The 17982-nt window shown below is 36.2% G+C and overlaps 1 protein-coding gene across 2 annotated transcripts in view; it reads left to right on the top strand.

Moving 5' to 3' along the window:
* The first annotated feature begins 529 nt into the window (after positions 1-529).
* Positions 530-17982, top strand: part of gsk3aa (glycogen synthase kinase 3 alpha a) — a 22992-nt gene continuing 5539 nt past the window's right edge. Inside the window, exons 1-9 of one of the 2 annotated variants that reach the window (XM_016231024.1) lie at positions 530-953; positions 1989-2176; positions 4285-4368; positions 6604-6714; positions 8986-9116; positions 10108-10312; positions 11317-11412; positions 14486-14672; positions 16997-17074. In XM_016231024.1, coding sequence (XP_016086510.1) covers positions 698-953; positions 1989-2176; positions 4285-4368; positions 6604-6714; positions 8986-9116; positions 10108-10312; positions 11317-11412; positions 14486-14672; positions 16997-17074 — 1336 coding nt within the window. In that variant the 5' untranslated portion in view covers positions 530-697. The remainder of the gene's footprint in view (positions 954-1988; positions 2177-4284; positions 4369-6603; positions 6715-8985; positions 9117-10107; positions 10313-11316; positions 11413-14485; positions 14673-16996; positions 17075-17982) is intronic. The other variant, XM_016231025.1, reaches the window with a different exon arrangement.

Below are 17982 nucleotides of genomic sequence, written 5' to 3' on the forward strand. Positions count from 1 at the left end.
AATTCATTTTAAATGTTTTGTTTGCTGATTATTATACACAAATAACATAAAGTTGTAAAAGCATTGATTTAGAATGCCATTTTAATATTTATTATCTTTATCAGACCTCAAGTTTTATTTACAAGTAATAATGAACACATTATTGTATTAGTGCTATTTAATATGAGTTTTATTTGAATTAATTTTAAATTATTTGTTTTTAGTTCTATTTAATTATCATCATTATTAGTAGTATTAATATTATACACACAAAACATATTATTAAAAAAGCATATGGATGCAGGGTGTTCTTTTTATAATCTATTATAATATATCATCTTTATCAGATCTAAAGTTTTATTTACAAGTAGGAACAGCTCTTTTTCTTTTAATATCTATATATCTGTCTATCTTCATCTGCTTTTGTTAGTTTTAATATGCATTTTATTTTAATTCTTTTTAAATGATTTTTTGTTATTATTATTATTATTATTAACAACGTACAAAAACAACTAACTGTGCATGATAAAGTTAGTGGCAGTGACTCGAGTGTGTGACACCTGCTCCTGGAGTTGTTTGGAGTCCGGATCAATATAGCGCGTCTACAGTGCGCCGAACTGCATTTCCCATGAGGCTGTGCGTATTCTCAGCGCGTGAGAGAGTGGGTGAACGCTGAGGGTCGCGGCAAAAGGTTTGTCATCTTTTCCTTTTTAACCCAATGTTTCACCCCGCACCAGGCCAAGTCGACGAGGGAACCGCTGATCCTCGCCCCACAGCCTCGGCACACTTTCAGTCAGATATGAGCGGCAGCGGGCGGCCCAGGACGACCTCGTTCGCTGAGCCTCAGGGGGCGTCCGGAGCCGCTGCAGCATCCGCCGGATCCGCCGCTGTCGTGGGGAGCAACGCAGGAAAGCCCGGGGTCTCGCAGGCCTCGGCGGACAGTTCATCTGCTTGCGCAAATTTAAAACTATCTAGTGAGTATATAACCGAAGTTATCTCAGTTACGAGTCGACATATCGTGTATATAACTGAACAGCACACCCATGTTTTCTTGATATCGACAGTCATGTCATCTTCACGAAACTAGCCTAAGCTAACCAAGGATAATTGTCACAATTTTGAGTTAAATCATAAACCGAGAAATACTGACCAGCTGTGCGCCGTAGACAGCCTTTTGGGCGTTACCATGGTACAGTGATGGTAATACCATGGTACTTTTATATAACATGGTACAGATTTCCATATGAATGTGCATTGGTATTTATATGGAACATAAAATAATACAATACAATGGTGCTGCCAGAGAAAACTGTATTACAATGGTCCCATACCCCAAAATAACACAACTTTACCATGGTAAGATGGCAGTACCCTAGTCACTTGTGTAGTGCGATAGTGGATAATGCTGTCTAAGTAGGCAGCACACTAGGATTTAAGACACTATCATACACTTATAATAAGAATAGCTGGTTGACAAGCATGTTTTTCCACAGTGCTGTTATTAAACGTGATTGTTTAAATGCTTTTCTGGGAAACTTACTAGGTTGTAGGGCATGTTGAATAGGTGGTAACTACCCTTCCTGACACACCTACGGTCATAATGTCCTGTGTGAAGGACACAAACAGGTCAGGCCCGTATTTAGTGATATATGTGCCATGTTTCATTTAGACTTGCACACTGTTTTTTACCAAGCACACTTGCATGTGGCTTTTTATTTGAAGTTTAGTCCAATATGCATGTCATTCTACAGCTTTTATATATGCTGATATAATAATATATGCTAATATGTGAATATATTTCCTTAACATTATGTTTTGAAGCAGTAATACCCTGTATATGCCAAATCGGTAGGAATATACTGTGTTTATTTTAGAGCGTAGCATTGCTGAATGAATGTACTTGCTGCAAGAACATCATCCCTTTTCAAAATGTTCTGGTGCGTATTTGTCCGTTTACACCCAGGGGACAATCTGATCTAATCAGATCTAATGTCTCAAATGTGTTGTAGGAGACAGTGGGAAGGTGACCACAGTGGTTGCCACCCCAGGCCAGGGCCCGGATCGCCCGCAGGAGGTGTCCTACACTGATATCAAGGTGATCGGTAATGGCTCCTTTGGCGTGGTGTATCAGGCACGCCTCATTGACAGTCAGGAGTGGGTGGCCATCAAGAAGGTACTTCAAGATAAGCGGTTTAAGGTATGACACACCCTCACACAAGCATATAAATACTTCGTTCAATAACACATTTTTTAAGAGTAATTCCTGTGTACTAGTTCTCAACTGCCTAATTTGGTACTCCAGTAAGTGACATGAAATAGTTAATTTTTAATAGTTAACGGAACATATTAAAAATGTTATTTGGTAGTTAAAAATAAAGCAGAAAGAAATATAATAATAGATGAAAAACAAAAACGTAAAAAAAAAAAATAGAAATTTTTATTCAAAAATAAAATGGAAAAAAGAACATACCAAAATATTAAAACTAAAATGAAAACAAAAATAAAAGCAAATAAAAATTAATACGTACTATAATAATATATAAATAATACTAACATAACACTGATTGTGACCCACCAGTTGTAGATGTAAAGATTACTTAAAAAGCAATGTATTATGCAAACAATAAAGGCTTGTTCACACCGTGATGAATATCGCGCGCGATTATCGCCGAAGTTTAACGCCTCCTGACTAGGCCTGTCGCAATAATCAATATATCAATTTATCGCGCAATATATGTACATGACCTCAATAATTTTTGGGGACGCAATATATCGCTCATTATATTTACTTAAAAATTAATGTCACCATGTTTTGTACATTCCACTTGCGCCTGTGTCTTTTGCAGCTTCTCGTACATAACGTGGTGTAGTCATGAGGTGCTAGTTCACATTTAAAAAATGCTTCTACAAACAAAGTTTCATCTGCAGATATGGTCTTGTTTAGGGATCTGTGCCTTTGTGCGTACGGACATCTGACTGCTAAGTAGTGATTGTGTTTCTCAGCAATAGTGTGCACCCTTAATTTACAGAGAAAAGAAGGTCAGGGAAAAATCTGTAGATGGAAAAATCTCCATACACCTTCTTTGTGCATTTTTCTTTTTTTCTACTTGTTACTTTGCACTTTTTGTTAGAAAATGTTTATTTACTATTAATTCAGGTTTTTTAAGGTATCTAATATTTTGATACTTCATTTCCATGATCTAAATATTCTTAAAAATGTAAAGTTTGTTGTCATTTGGAAGTGTGTAGGCCTTATTATGCTGTTACATTATGATTATATATTCAGTCTTTAAAATGACAATAATATCACTTATCGCAATTATTTCTGGGGCAATGTATCGCACAACAAAAAGTTGTTATCGTGACAGGCCTACTCCTGACTAAACAAAGGGTGCCAATGTGAGTTTGCACACCGACGCGCAAAATGCGAGGCGTAAAAGCGTAATTTTTTTTTAAACGCCTTGGGCTCGTTTTTTTGGTTTGACGCGCCGCGTTAAAAACTGGCCGACCAATGAGATTGGCGCTTTTGTTCACGTGCCTGGAGCTGCTGAAGTTATAGTAAAACACGACTTGGTGGCGCTCAAGCACAAAACGGTCTTGCCGATCACACATTGATACCTAATGACAAAGAGGAAGTAAGTAGACCAAGAAGATGCATCGAGGCAAGATGAATGTAGAGCTGCTGGTCTCATTGGTGTCTGAACATAAAGGGCTTTATGACAAACGCGACAGCGACTACAAATCTCGATAAGAGGGAGTTGTTATGGAGAGGAATTGCAGATCAAATAGGATTCGATGTGTACCGGGGTATTTCTGTTTTTCATGAAGTGCCATCTAATGTCAGGGAGTGAATTTGCACGTTCATCGCCAGCGAAAATCGCTTGGGTATGAACACAAAAGACGCGTCAAAAAATGTTGTGCGCGTGATAGTCGTCCCGGTGTGTATGAGGCTTGAGTGTTATAAATTCTTTTTTATGTTACCTGTCAGTCAACAGATGCTTTTCATTCAGAGTGACTGGCCTTACACTAATTGGGAGCAGTCTTGAGTTAAGAGACCTTCTCAGTCTCAATATTCTGAATTGAATATCTCACCAGTATGTTATTTGACCAACACCACCCTCTATTTCAGCCTTACACCGCTAACCATTTCCATGACCCACAAGTGCTGTCCACTACCAAACCTAACACTGTGTCCTTGAACGAGGCACTTAAACTGCTGTAGGAGAATTGACTCTCGTGACTACTTGTGTGTAAATATTCTTATATATTCTATATTCTAATAGTCTTTCTTCTGTGTTCATGAAGAACCGAGAACTTCAGATCATGAGAAAACTGGACCACTGCAACATAGTGAGGCTGCGCTATTTCTTCTATTGCAGTGGAGAGAAGGTAAAAGAACTGTGACATTTGTTGCAAAGCTCTATCAAAGTGTTAGTTTTCTAACACTACTGTTGAAAAGTTTGGGGTCAGGAATGTTTTTTTTTTATTAATATTTTTCAGCAAGAGTGCGTAATGCATTAAAATGATTTAAAGTGACAGTAAAGGCATTAACGATTATAAAGAAAGAATCCTGGTTGCCACAAAAAATATGAAGCAGCACAGCTGTTTTCAATATCACGCTCATTATATTTACTTAAAAATTAATGTCACCATGTTTTGTACATTCCACTTGCGCCTGTGTCTTTTGCAGCTTCTCGTACATAACGTGGTGTAGTCATGAGGTGCTAGTTCACATTTAAAAAATGCTTCTACAAACAAAGTTTCATCTGCAGATATGGTCTTGTTTAGGGATCTGTGCCTTTGTGCGTACGGACATCTGACTGCTAAGTAGTGATTGTGTTTCTCAGCAATAGTGTGCACCCTTAATTTACAGAGAAAAGAAGGTCAGGGAAAAATCTGTAGATGGAAAAATCTCCATACACCTTCTTTGTGCATTTTTCTTTTTTTCTACTTGTTACTTTGCACTTTTTGTTAGAAAATGTTTATTTACTATTAATTCAGGTTTTTTAAGGTATCTAATATTTTGATACTTCATTTCCATGATCTAAATATTCTTAAAAATGTAAAGTTTGTTGTCATTTGGAAGTGTGTAGGCCTTATTATGCTGTTACATTATGATTATATATTCAGTCTTTAAAATGACAATAATATCACTTATCGCAATTATTTCTGGGGCAATATATCGCACAACAAAAAGTTGTTATCGTGACAGGCCTACTCCTGACTAAACAAAGGGTGCCAATGTGAGTTTGCACACCGACGCGCAAAATGCGAGGCGTAAAAGCGTAATTTTTTTTTAAACGCCTTGGGCTCGTTTTTTTGGTTTGACGCGCCGCGTTAAAAACTGGCCGACCAATGAGATTGGCGCTTTTGTTCACGTGCCTGGAGCTGCTGAAGTTATAGTAAAACACGACTTGGTGGCGTTCAAGCACAAAACGGTCTTGCCGATCACACATTGATACCTAATGACAAAGAGGAAGTAAGTAGACCAAGAAGATACGTCGAGGCAAGATGAATGTAGAGCTGCTGGTCTCATTGGTGTCTGAACATAAAGGGCTTTATGACAAACGCGACAGCGACTACAAATCTCGATAAGAGGGAGTTGTTATGGAGAGGAATTGCAGATCAAATAGGATTCGATGTGTACCGGGGTATTTCTGTTTTTCATGAAGTGCCATCTAATGTCAGGGAGTGAATTTGCACGTTCATCGCCAGCGAAAATCGCTTGGGTATGAACACAAAAGACGCGTCAAAAAATGTTGTGCGCGCGATAGTCGTCCCGGTGTGTATGAGGCTTGAGTGTTATACATTTTTTGTATGTTACCTGTCAGTCAACAGATGCTTTTCATTCAGAGTGACTGGCCTTACACTAATTGGGAGCAGTCTTGAGTTAAGAGACCTTCTCAGTCTCAATATTCTGAATTGAATATCTCACCAGTATGTTATTTGACCAACACAACCCTCTATTTCAGCCTTACACCGTATATATATATATATTACTGTATTTTGATCAAATAAATGCAGCCTTGTTGAAGCTAAGAGACTTCTTTTAAAAGCATTAAAAACCTACAGGCCCCAAACTTTTGAATAGTCTTGCATGTCATGAGAATATCTGTTAAATTAGGTTCAGATCGTTGTAGTTAAAAAGATAATAATGACTCTTTTCATTCTGATGGCCTGTTCTATTGACAAGTATGTGCTTGTTGATTGTATGGACATAAATAATGAGTTGGTTAAAAGTTAGAATATGGATACAAGCGCTTGCCCTTATAGTTTTGGCCATGTAGTGTATTTTTGGCAAATTCAATTCAAGTTTATTTGTATAGCGCTTTTCACAATACCAATCGTTGCAAAGCAGCTTTACAGAAAATATTAAGTTTCTACAGTATATTTAGGAGTAGGTTATTAGTGGTGACTATGGCAGAAATGTACAGTAAGAATCATGCAGTTAGTTACAAATTACACGTAATCAAACGGGGACAGTGAACACTATTAACTGCAATGATTATATGTTGCGATTGCAATTAAGCAAAATTTGGTAGTTTTATATGTTGTTCCAGGGTTAGCATCATCTGGTTATTGCTTGTCATAATTTACAGAGGTTAATGTGTCTTTATTCCACAGAAGGACGAGGTTTACCTCAATCTGGTGCTGGACTATGTGCCTGAGACCGTCTACAGGGTGTCACGGCACTTCAGCAAAGCTAAAACTATTATTCCCATCTTTTATGTGAAGGTAAAGTTGACTGAACAAACACTTCAATTCTTGAAATTTTAACAAGGCAACACAATTCCAAATTGACCATTTTTACTCTCTATAAATGTTTTTGGTTTAATTGTGCACAGTTCATCAGTTTGTGCTGTTGATGAACTATATTTGTAATGTATAGATCAATGTGAGTTGCTTCCATGTCTAGCAAACACGAGCAGCTTTCTGTTAAGCAAATTTTACTACTACAGTTAGAGCCATATTAGTTGGCAGAAGAATTAATCCTATCATGATTAATAAATTAACTGTTTGTCTACTGTTTTATTAGATTTCTTTTATGTCGTCACTTTGGGAAAACCATTGACACACAGCCTCTCAAGGTTTATTGCTTTAATAACTTTTCATGCTTCTGAGACAACTCTTATTTTTGCTGACATAACCAAAGCCATATCGACAGGAAATAAATTAGATAATAATAATAATAATACTGCCTATGTTTCCCAATCCAGTCAAATCATGATGGATAAAATAAGCACCAAGACCCACCGTACATTATTTCCTGCATAATATTCAGTTTCACTTTGAAATGAGTCACATTGTTAGAGTTTGTTTGTTTGTTTATATTTTTAAATTTATATTTTAATTATCTTGCCAGAATGGGTTAAAGGGTTAGTTCACCCAAAAATGAAAATTAGCCCATAAACTGCTCACCCTCAAGTCATCCTAGGTGTACATGACTTCCTTCTTTCAGACGAATCCAGTCGGAGTTATATTAAAAATAGTTTTTGATCTTTCATGCCGTTTAATGCCACTCAGCGGGTGTTGCATGCATCAGTCCAAAAGCACTTAATTAAAATGCGCCCATCCATAAAAAAAAAAAAGTGTCTCACACGGCTCCGGGGGGTGAACAAAAGCCTTCTGTAGTGAATCGAGGCGCTTTTGTAAGAAAATATTCATATTCAAAACATAATAATCACTTTAATGTAGCTTGCGCTCACTGTTGTACACAGAAGCAGCTCCGGGTGGATGACGTATGAGGTCGGTGCTGCGCATGCGCCGGTGAGTCTCGTGAAAACCAACGTTTGTTAACAGGATCAAAGGAAGCAAAGTTTCCTTACTTTAGCAAAGGAAAACCAGTCTCCTCTTGGCTTATATTGAAATCCTCCGACATTCTTCTTTACAAATGACCGTTGTTTTCTCTCCGCAAGTGCGCTTCCGCTTGCGTCACTTCTGAGTGGCGCAACGCCAACCTCATACGTCATCAGCCCGGAGCTGCTTCCGTTTACAACAGTGAGCACAAGCTACATTAAAGTGATTATTATGTTTTGAATATGAATATTTTCTTACAAAAGCGCATCGATTCGCTACAGAAGGCTTTTGTTCACCCCCTGGAGCCGTGTGAGACACTTAAAAAAAAAAAAAAAATTTTTATGGATGGGCGCATTTTAATTAAGTGCTTTTGGACTGATGCATGCAACACCTGCTGAGTGCCATGAAACAGCTTGAAAGATCAAAGACAATTTTTTTATATAACTCCGACTGGATTCGTCAGAAAGAAGAAAGTCCTATACAACTAGGATGACTTGACGGTGAGTAATTTATGGGCTAATTTTAATTTTTGGGTGAACTAACCCTTTAATGTGTGTGGGCGGAAATGTACAATTTTGCATTAGTATTAAATTTTTTGTTAATGCTTTGGAAAGGATAAATAATAATGAATAATAATAAAAAAAAAACATTGCTGAATAATGTATATGTGACCCTGGACAACAAAACCAGTCATAAGGTAATTTTTTTGAAATTGAGATTTATACATCTGAATAAATAAGCTTTCCATTGATGTATGGCTTGTTAGGATAGGACAATATTTGGCAGAGATACAACTATTTGAATATCTGGAATCTGAGGGTGCAAAAAAATCAAAATACTGAGAAAATCGCCTTTAAAGTTGTCCAAATGAAGTTCTTAGCAATGCATATTACTAATCAAATATGAAGTTTTGATATATTTATGGTAGGAAATGTACGAAATATCTTCATGGAACATGATTAATATCCTAATGATTTTTGGCATAAAAGAAAAATCAATAATTTTGACCCATACAATGTATTGTTGGCTATTGCTACAAATATACCCAAGCAACTTAAGACTGCTTTTGTGGTCCAGGGTCACATATATTAATAAATAATAATTTAATGACATTATTTAGTCATTAGTAATATAAAAAAGCAGGCCGATTAAGATATTGCCTTTTTCTTTAATATAAAGATGCTTACTTGTCGTCTTGTTTTCTCTTAGGTGTATATGTATCAGCTTTTCCGCAGTTTGGCCTATATCCATTCCCAGGGCGTGTGCCACAGAGACATCAAACCACAGAACCTTCTGGTGGACCCAGAAACAGCTGTTCTTAAGCTCTGTGACTTTGGCAGGTCAGTGCTGTGTGTGTGTGAGAGAGAGCGTGAGCGAGCGGGTGAATGGATCTGATGGCTTCTCAAATGTGTCCTTCTGCCCGCCAGTGAACATTATGTTCAGTTTTAATGGGTGTTACACTATAATAGTCATTATATTTTGAGAGAGCATCTCTTTATAAGTGTGGGCTTTAGTTGGTGTCTAGATTTGATTTGTATTGGCGATGCATTAACTCGCCCTGCCTCCGGTCTTTGTAAGTTATATTTGTTTCAGTTATAGTGCATTGTTAAATATGTTAGCGAATGGCATTGTTCTTGTCCATGGTTCATTGACAGAAGCAATATGCATTCAGATATTGATGGGACCGGTCAGATTGTCTCTCTGATGTGATCCTTTGTCCTTTTTCTGATGGATTTCCATTAAAAACAGTCTTTTTTTCAAAGCCGCTTTTATGAGAACCACTTGAACCCTTGGATGATAGGCAGACGTGTTGACCACTGTAATCCAGACCCCATTTGTTTAAGTATTTAATTTGTGATTGTGTAAGGCACTTGATGGCATTCAGGCTGTTAGGTTTTCTTTTGAGGGAACATGAACACTGCTTTTTTGTGTCTGTAAAAAAGTGGACAATTTGGCAACTCAAGGGCTTGAAAATAGTTATTTGGCTGAGTGGAGAGATGCACATCAGACTGGAATAATCGCTCTGTTTGAAAGCGAAACAGCTGTATTGAATTTAGGAGCTGTTTTGCCTGCAGTTCTGTCATTCAGGCATGTTTTAGTCCATTCGTTTTTACTTGCTTTAATTTAAAAAATGACAAAGCATTCAATGCCGAAACCACTGCATGAACAATAGTGGTGAAATACTCTCTTTTGTATTAGGATGGAGGGAGATTTTTATGCTATTGAGCTTGATTCAGTGTTTGTTTTGTTGAGGAGCTATAAATCTTTCATTTGTTTCATACTGACTGTCTAATTAAAGTTTTTCTCATAATTCAAATCTGTCTCTCTCAGTGCAAAGCAGCTGGTGAGGGGTGAGCCCAACGTCTCTTATATCTGCTCACGATACTATCGCGCCCCTGAGCTCATCTTTGGTGCGACAGACTACACCTCCAACATTGACATCTGGTCAGCTGGATGTGTGCTGGCCGAACTGCTGCTGGGGCAGCCCATCTTCCCTGGAGACAGTGGTGTGGACCAGCTAGTGGAGATCATAAAGGTAAACCTAACCCTTTTGAGCTGTACTTTTAGATTCAGTTCAACACTGTTAGGCAAGATGATTTATAATGATCTTTTAAAAACAAAACGAATGCTTTTATTCAGCAAGGGTGCATTAAATGAATCGCAAGTGACCGTAACGACATTTGTAATGTTACACAAGATTACTATATCAAATGAATGCTGTCTTTTCTAGTAATCAATAAATCCTAAAAATGAATGCATCACAGGTTCCACAAAAATATAAAGCAGCACAACTGTTTTCAACATTGATAATAAGTGTTTATTGTGGAGCAAATCAGCATATTAGAATGATTTTCAGCTTGAAAATGCATCTTTGCATTACATGAATAAATTACATTTTAAAATGTATTCAGTTAGAAAAACAGTTATTTTAAATTGTAATAATATTTCACAATATTGCTCTTTTTTTCTGTATTTTTGTTTTAAAGGGGTCATATGATGCTGCTAAAAATAACATTATTTTGTGTATTTGGTGTAATGAAATGTGTTTATGCGGTTTAAAGTAAAAAAAACACATTACTTTCCACATACTGTACATTATTGTTTCTCCTCTATGCCCTGCCTTTTTTAAATTACTACAGCGAGAACAAAAGTTACGCCGCCTTTATTTGCGTGAACATTTGGGCAACGTTATGCAAATCTTCCTACATAGTGACGTAGATTTGTGGGGGGCGTATTCGAACGAGCCGTTTTAGGTCGGCGTGGTTGACTCTTAACTTTTATAAAGAATATCTCTTTGGATTTGAGACTTTACTCTTTGCAACTTTACAGATCTTATTTATGCACCAAGAGCTTGTAACACTCCAAAGAGAAAGGAAAAATTTAAATCGCATCATATGACCCCTTTAATAAATGCAGCCTTGGTGAGCATTAGAGACTTCTTTCAGAAACAAAACAAAAAAATCCTTGAATGCTAGTGTTTTTTTTTTTTTTTTACTTTAACCCAGCGTTCTTTACGGCTGTTTCTGTCTGTCCGCTCAGATACTTGGAACACCCACAAGAGAACAGATCCGTGAAATGAACCCGAACTACACAGAGTTCAAATTCCCACAGATCAAAGCACATCCATGGACCAAGGTAAAATCTCACACAAATATCTGACTCCCATCTACAGCCAAAGCCATGAGGTATCAGTTAGCTGGCTTATAAATATTCTCAAGTAACCACTTTTGACAATCTGCAAGTTTACTGCTTGTTCTGTCCAAGAGACAGGAAGAAACCATCTGACCGACATGTAATGTAACAATTTGAATAACTTGCAAAGGTTTTAGACTTGATGACAAGTTTACCAAATTCGGCAGTTACAATTACCTTTAATTTATCATTTCATTGTCTACAGGGCCCCAGACTAAAAATTTTTTTTTTTAAATCATTAAGGAGCCCATGACTCCTATAAGAAACAAATGACTAATGAGCTTATAGATGTTGAATGGTTATTCTGAGGTCAATGTATTGTTACGTGGCATTGCTTACCTACTGTAAGCTTTACACGTTTTCCACAGTCTGAAACACTGAATGAGCGATTACATGAGACATTTCAATAAGTTGTACTAGGGCTGGGCGATATAGCAAAAAAAATATATCAACGATATGTTTCATATCATTCGGTATCGATAATTATTGACATTTTTTATAACCTTTTTTTTAAAACCGAGCAATATAATTTTTTTTATAGCAATATAATTTGTCTTTATTAAGACAAACAACAACAACAACAAAAAAAATATATATATAATTTTTTCTTTTTACAGTCAAACGCAAAATAAAATTTAAACAAATATCTCCTTTCTTATGTTTTATATGCAGATTAAATAAGTCTTATGGAAACTTTTGACTTGTTTCCCGAGGGCGCAATGAGCAAAATGATGCAACGCATTAATTGTCAATTCAAATAACTTGTCTATAAAAACGTGCATAACGTCTAAATTAACATGTATAAATCAAATATAATTTTGTAAACTGCATAAACAATTATAAACAAAACAGCATCATGTGTTTATGCATTTCTTAGCCTAATACAAAGAGCCAAATCGCCGATCACACAGATTGCATTTAAAAACATATGGGACGCAGTGAAATGAAATAAACCTTCACAAATTCGCGTTGCGTTTTCTAAACGTTAAAACTGTTTTAACTTTGCATAGATGCGAGTGCAGTAGTCATATTTGTCCATCTAAAAATGCACTGAATTTGCATTCTGTGTGAATGGCTTGGTTTCGGTTTTAACCTAATCAAGATCTTCTACACATTGAGCTTCTATATTTCTCTAATATTTTGAACGAATAACACCGCAGCGGCACGTCTCGTGGGCTAGACCAGTGTTTCCCAACCGGGGTGCCATCTGTCGAGAGCAGGGGTGCCTTTTTTAATATTTTTAAATTGCTAAAATGTTCAAAAAAGCATATATTATATAATATCCCTTTCTGATGTCGCAATAATTAGAGATGCACCGAAATTTCGGCTGCCGAAAATTAGTACACCGCTCAGGTTTCACTTTCACGTGGTGTGACGCTCTGCGTATTATCCCGCTCTATGCGTGTGCGCTCCGCTCAGTCGCTCCACTCATACACCGTTCATGTGAATCGGAACAGCAAAGTCCACTCAAAAATTGAGCTGACAGGAAACATCGATGTAGTACAGTATTGTTTCTGTCTGCAATAGCACTGTGTTGTAACATGGTGTGGTAAATGGGCAACTCTGGTAACGCTGCCCTCTCATTCATTGATCTGCTAACCGCTATGTTATGCTCACGTGTTCTGATAATAATAGCTTTCTAGGACTAAACATTATTTGGATAATTGGTAAGATCATAACGTAAATTTATATAGTCACCAGTGGCGACCTCAGCAAAAACTAGCTAATATTTTTGGTCGCAAATGTTTTAGTCCGAGTCTGGAGCCCTGGTCTATATTCTGTAGTTTATAAATCAGTGTAGTCTAAGTTGTGTTAAGCAATGTTTAGTACAAGTAATGGGTAGAATGGGTGATTTGTCAAACTTCCAAAAAGGAAAAATCATGAAAGTTTGTTTTGCAGGAGCATCTTTAACCTCAACAGCCCAATTGTTTGGTGTTTTAAGAACAGCAGTCTTTATAATTATTATGACTATGTACACAAATCATGGCGAGATTTATCAAAGAAGAAGAATAGTGCACAAAAACCGAAAGTGAATGATGGGAGGGACCGTCAAACACTAAGAAGGATTGTGTCCAAACAATACACATTTACTGCAGTAAAGTGACAGCTATCCTCAATATTCACTTTAAGACCCTGTTTCCACAAAACCCAACCGCAGAGAACTTCACAAAGCCAACATCTGTGAAGGAGCTGCAATTGCTAAAAATTTAATCACAGACACCAATGCTGATTCATTGGTGAATTCACACTGTGCATTCAACTGGAGACTATTCAAAAGTTGTATAAATCCAGGCCCGGCTCCAGAATCAAATCACTGAGGGTGCTTCTTAAATTAGTGAGGGTGCATGCATGCATACATATATATTAGTGGAGTCCGTTGCTATGGCGCAAAGAGAGCTTCGTTCATAATCACTAAAAAAAAAAGCTGTCACTCCTCTTAGTTCATCGTGATCTCACAAAGATACGTTATTATCATTAAAGTTCTCTACGCTGCACAACGAATCTCTTATTTACATTGCATCAACACTTTGTTATAATGAGATGATTCCTGCTGAACACAATACTTAAAAAAACCTCCGGCGATTTTTTTAGCAGTGAGTGGATTCTAACTTAAACGCCTCTGATTCAAGAAATCAACAGATATGTCTGTGATTAGCTACATTGCTCAACGCTGCAAAAACACGTTGAAACAGAAATCGATTTATTGCCAAATCTGCAATAAAATGCCATTAATACAGTTTTAACTGAGAGTGCTTTTGATTTTGTTTGAGGGTGCTTAGCACCCTCTAGCACCCCCGTAGAACCGGGCCTGTATAAATCTATTCTAAAACGGTTAGAAGTTATATTAAAGGCAATGATGGTAAACACCTTAATAAAGAAACAGGTGTTCACATAATTTTGTCCGACTCTTGCATATATATTTTCAGCGACTATCTAATTTCAGTCAGCAGTCTGTTAACTCTAGTGTTGTTTCCTCTCGATTGACATTTCTCTTTCTTATGTCATTCCTCCACAGGTGTTTAAACCAAGAACTCCGCCTGAGGCAATAGCCCTGTGCTCTCGGCTGTTAGAGTACACACCTGTGACACGACTGTCTCCGCTCCAGGCCTGCGCTCATGCCTTCTTTGACGAGCTGCGCCAACCTGGCACCCGTCTGCCCAGCGGTCGAGAGTTGCCTCCGCTTTTCAACTTCACCACCACAGGTGAGTCACAGGAGCCTTTCATGCGTATCCTTTGCAACAAACTTCTCACTGATTGCATACAGGTGTCATCAAAGTAACGTCTCAACAAAACAGATTTCTGTAGGATTAGTGTCAGTTTTAGCCTGACGTTATTCAGACTCAGAACAAGGATCCAGATCAGTATTTAATTGTAAATTCAGCTGTGAGAATCATTAAATGTTGAGGAGACATGAGAAGTCCCTGCCCAGTGCACCAGACCATTTATTAAAACTAGCCTGTTAAGAGCTGAAGCAGTCTCACATTAAGATATAACCACCCGCATTTATGTATTATATCAACACCTTTTTCTCACTTTGACCTGTCCTGATAGAAGACTTTATAGACAGCAGTTCGTAGATGTTAGCCAGTTATTCATTTACATATGCTGCCATTCAAAAGTTTGGGGTCTAATTTTATTTTTTAAATGAAATGAAATAAATGCTTTTCACTTATCTAATCCTGAAAAAATGTATCACTGTTTCTACAAAAAATATTAAGCAGCACAACTGTTGTCAATATTGATACTAATATTAAATGTCATGCCGAAAATCAGCATGTTAGAATGATTTCTGAAGGATCATGTGACACTGAAGACTGAAGTAATGCTGATGCTACAAATTTAGTTAATTCAAAATAAAAAATGTGTTCAATTTAAGTTATTTTAAATTGTAATAATATTTCACAATATTACCATTTTACAGATGTGTAAAAAAAAGTGTAGCCTTGATGAGCATAAAAGACATCTTTCAAAAACATAAAAAAAATCCTATCGACCCCAAACTTTTAAAGGTAAAAAGATAAGTTATCTGCCATCATTTACTCACCATGATGTTTGTGTGCATGATGACATGTATGATGTGTAGGTCAGCCCCTTGAGAAGCTCTATGATTTAGCTTACTATAATAATTTGCTAGGACTGGCTAACAAGATAGTTTCTGATCCTAATCATGTTCTGCATAATGAGTTTGAATTATTACCATCAAACCGGAGGTTTAGAGTCCCAAGATTCAATAAAGTTAGGCTGAAACATTCTTTTGTGCATCAGGCGATCCTGGAGCTGAATAAGACACTTAATCAAAAAATCAAGAGTAATGTGAACATGGTGTAGTTGTAGAAGTGTAGTAGGAGGGTAAGGTATAATGTAATGTTTAAGGGAGTGTAATGTATATTGTGTTTTGTTTGTGTGTGGATGAAGTGCATGTTGTTGTTTAAAGGATGTTGATTGTTGTAAACACAGATACTGTCATGCAAGAAAAATTTCAGACTCGTCTGACAATAAAGTGTTATAAAGTAAAATAAAAAAAAAGTAAATATTAAATGTCATGCCGAAAATCAGCATGTTAGAATGATTTCTGAAGGATCATGTGACACTGAAGACTGAAGTAATGCTGATGCTACAAATTTAGTTAATTCAAAATAAAAAATGTATGTTCAAAATTTAAGTTATTTTAAATTGTAATAATATTTCACAATATTACCATTTTACAGATGTGTAAAAAAAAGTGTAGCCTTGATGAGCATAAAAGACATCTTTCAAAAACATTTAAAAAATCCTATTGACCCCAAACTTTTAAAGGTAAAAAGATAAGTTATCTGCCATCATTTACTCACCATGATGTTTGTGTGCATGATGACATGTATGATGTTCTTCAATGCAGCACAAGATGTTTATCACTGAATAGTGATTTAAATGTCAAATATCAGAAGACTTCAGAAGGAGCCCATTAGACTACTCTATTATAATTTTATAATACTTTTACATCCTTTTTGAAGCTTGAAAGCTTAATTCCCTATGGAAATTAATTGCACGGCCAGTACAAATCTCTTTTTGTGATCTGCATAAGAAATAAAATAATACAAATTTGGAAAGGCGTGAGTGTGCGTAAATTATGACCGATTATTTATTTATGGATGAACCATTCCTTTAATTCTAAGGGTTAGAGAGAGGGCGGCAAATGGTCATGTAAAACTAAATTACAGCTATGTTTGATGCAAGAAACCTTGACTAATATAATTGGACTTCAGGGAAGAAACTTAAATACTACAGAAGCGATTGAGAGGAGACTAGCTGCACTTTGCTCAGCCCCTCCAAAATATCCTGTTGCTTTTCTTTCTTATTTGGATTTGTTTTTCCCTTTGGTATTGCTTAGTGATGCAGTGCTTGCACATTTTATTTGAGTTATTTTTTTTACCATTCAACTCGTTTGTGTGAAACGTTTCTGTTCTTAAAAGAGCATTTGATATTTTTCTTCTTTGTTCGTTCCACTTCGAGGTCTGTCAACAGAGTGTGTTTCTCTTTATTTCAGAGCTGACGATTCAGCCGCAGCTCAATTCCACTCTCTTTCCACCTCATGCCCGCGCACAGACCGTAGCTTCCTCCAACGGTAATGCTGTTATCCTTCTCACTGATTACTCTGGGAGTGGGTGGGGTTAAGACAATATTAAATCAAAACTCACCATATTAACTTAATGTTAATGAAGCCTTCCTGTTCTTTATAGTGCACAATTAATCAGTGCATTTATTCCATTTAGAAAAATGCTGCTTCTCATTATCTTTCATGGACAATAACTTTCCCTGCTTCTGAAATTACATTTCTGATGTAGTAACGCCCTACTTTGGTATTAATTTAACTCCTGTTAAACTACCGGTGTTTTAAAGGTTTTTTTTGGAAAAAAAGTATCTTATGCTTACCAAGGCTGCATTAATGTAACCCAAAATACATAAAAAATGTAATATGTGAATATATTATTAAAATTTAAAAGAACTTTTTTTCCCCTATTTGAATGTATTTTAAAATGAAATTTATTTCTGTGATGCAAAGCTGAATTTTCAGCATCATTCCTCCAGTCTTCAGTGTCACATGATCCTTCAGAAATCATTCTAATATGCTGATTTTATTGTTATAAATGTGTGGTGCTTAATATTTTTGTGGAACCTTGATACATTTGTTTCTGGATTTTCTGATTTAAAAAGTTAAAAAGATCAGCATTTATTTGAAAAAGAAATATTTAATATTTTTAACATTATAAATGTCTTTACTGTCACTTTTGATCAATTTAATGAATCCTTGCTGAAATCAAGTATTAAATATATATATTTAATACTAATATATATATATTAGTCCTGCCAAATGATTAATCGCATCCAAAATAAAAGTTTTTGTTTACATAATATATGAGTGTGTACTGTGTATATTTATTATGTATATAAAAAACATGCATGTATATTTAAGAAAAATTGTATGTTTATATATTAAATATTTATATATAATATAATAAATATATAAATGTA

This window comes from Sinocyclocheilus grahami, unplaced genomic scaffold, assembly GCF_001515645.1.
Source record: "Sinocyclocheilus grahami isolate Dianchi unplaced genomic scaffold, SAMN03320097.WGS_v1.1 scaffold382.1, whole genome shotgun sequence".
Classification (NCBI taxonomy): domain Eukaryota; kingdom Metazoa; phylum Chordata; class Actinopteri; order Cypriniformes; family Cyprinidae; genus Sinocyclocheilus; species Sinocyclocheilus grahami.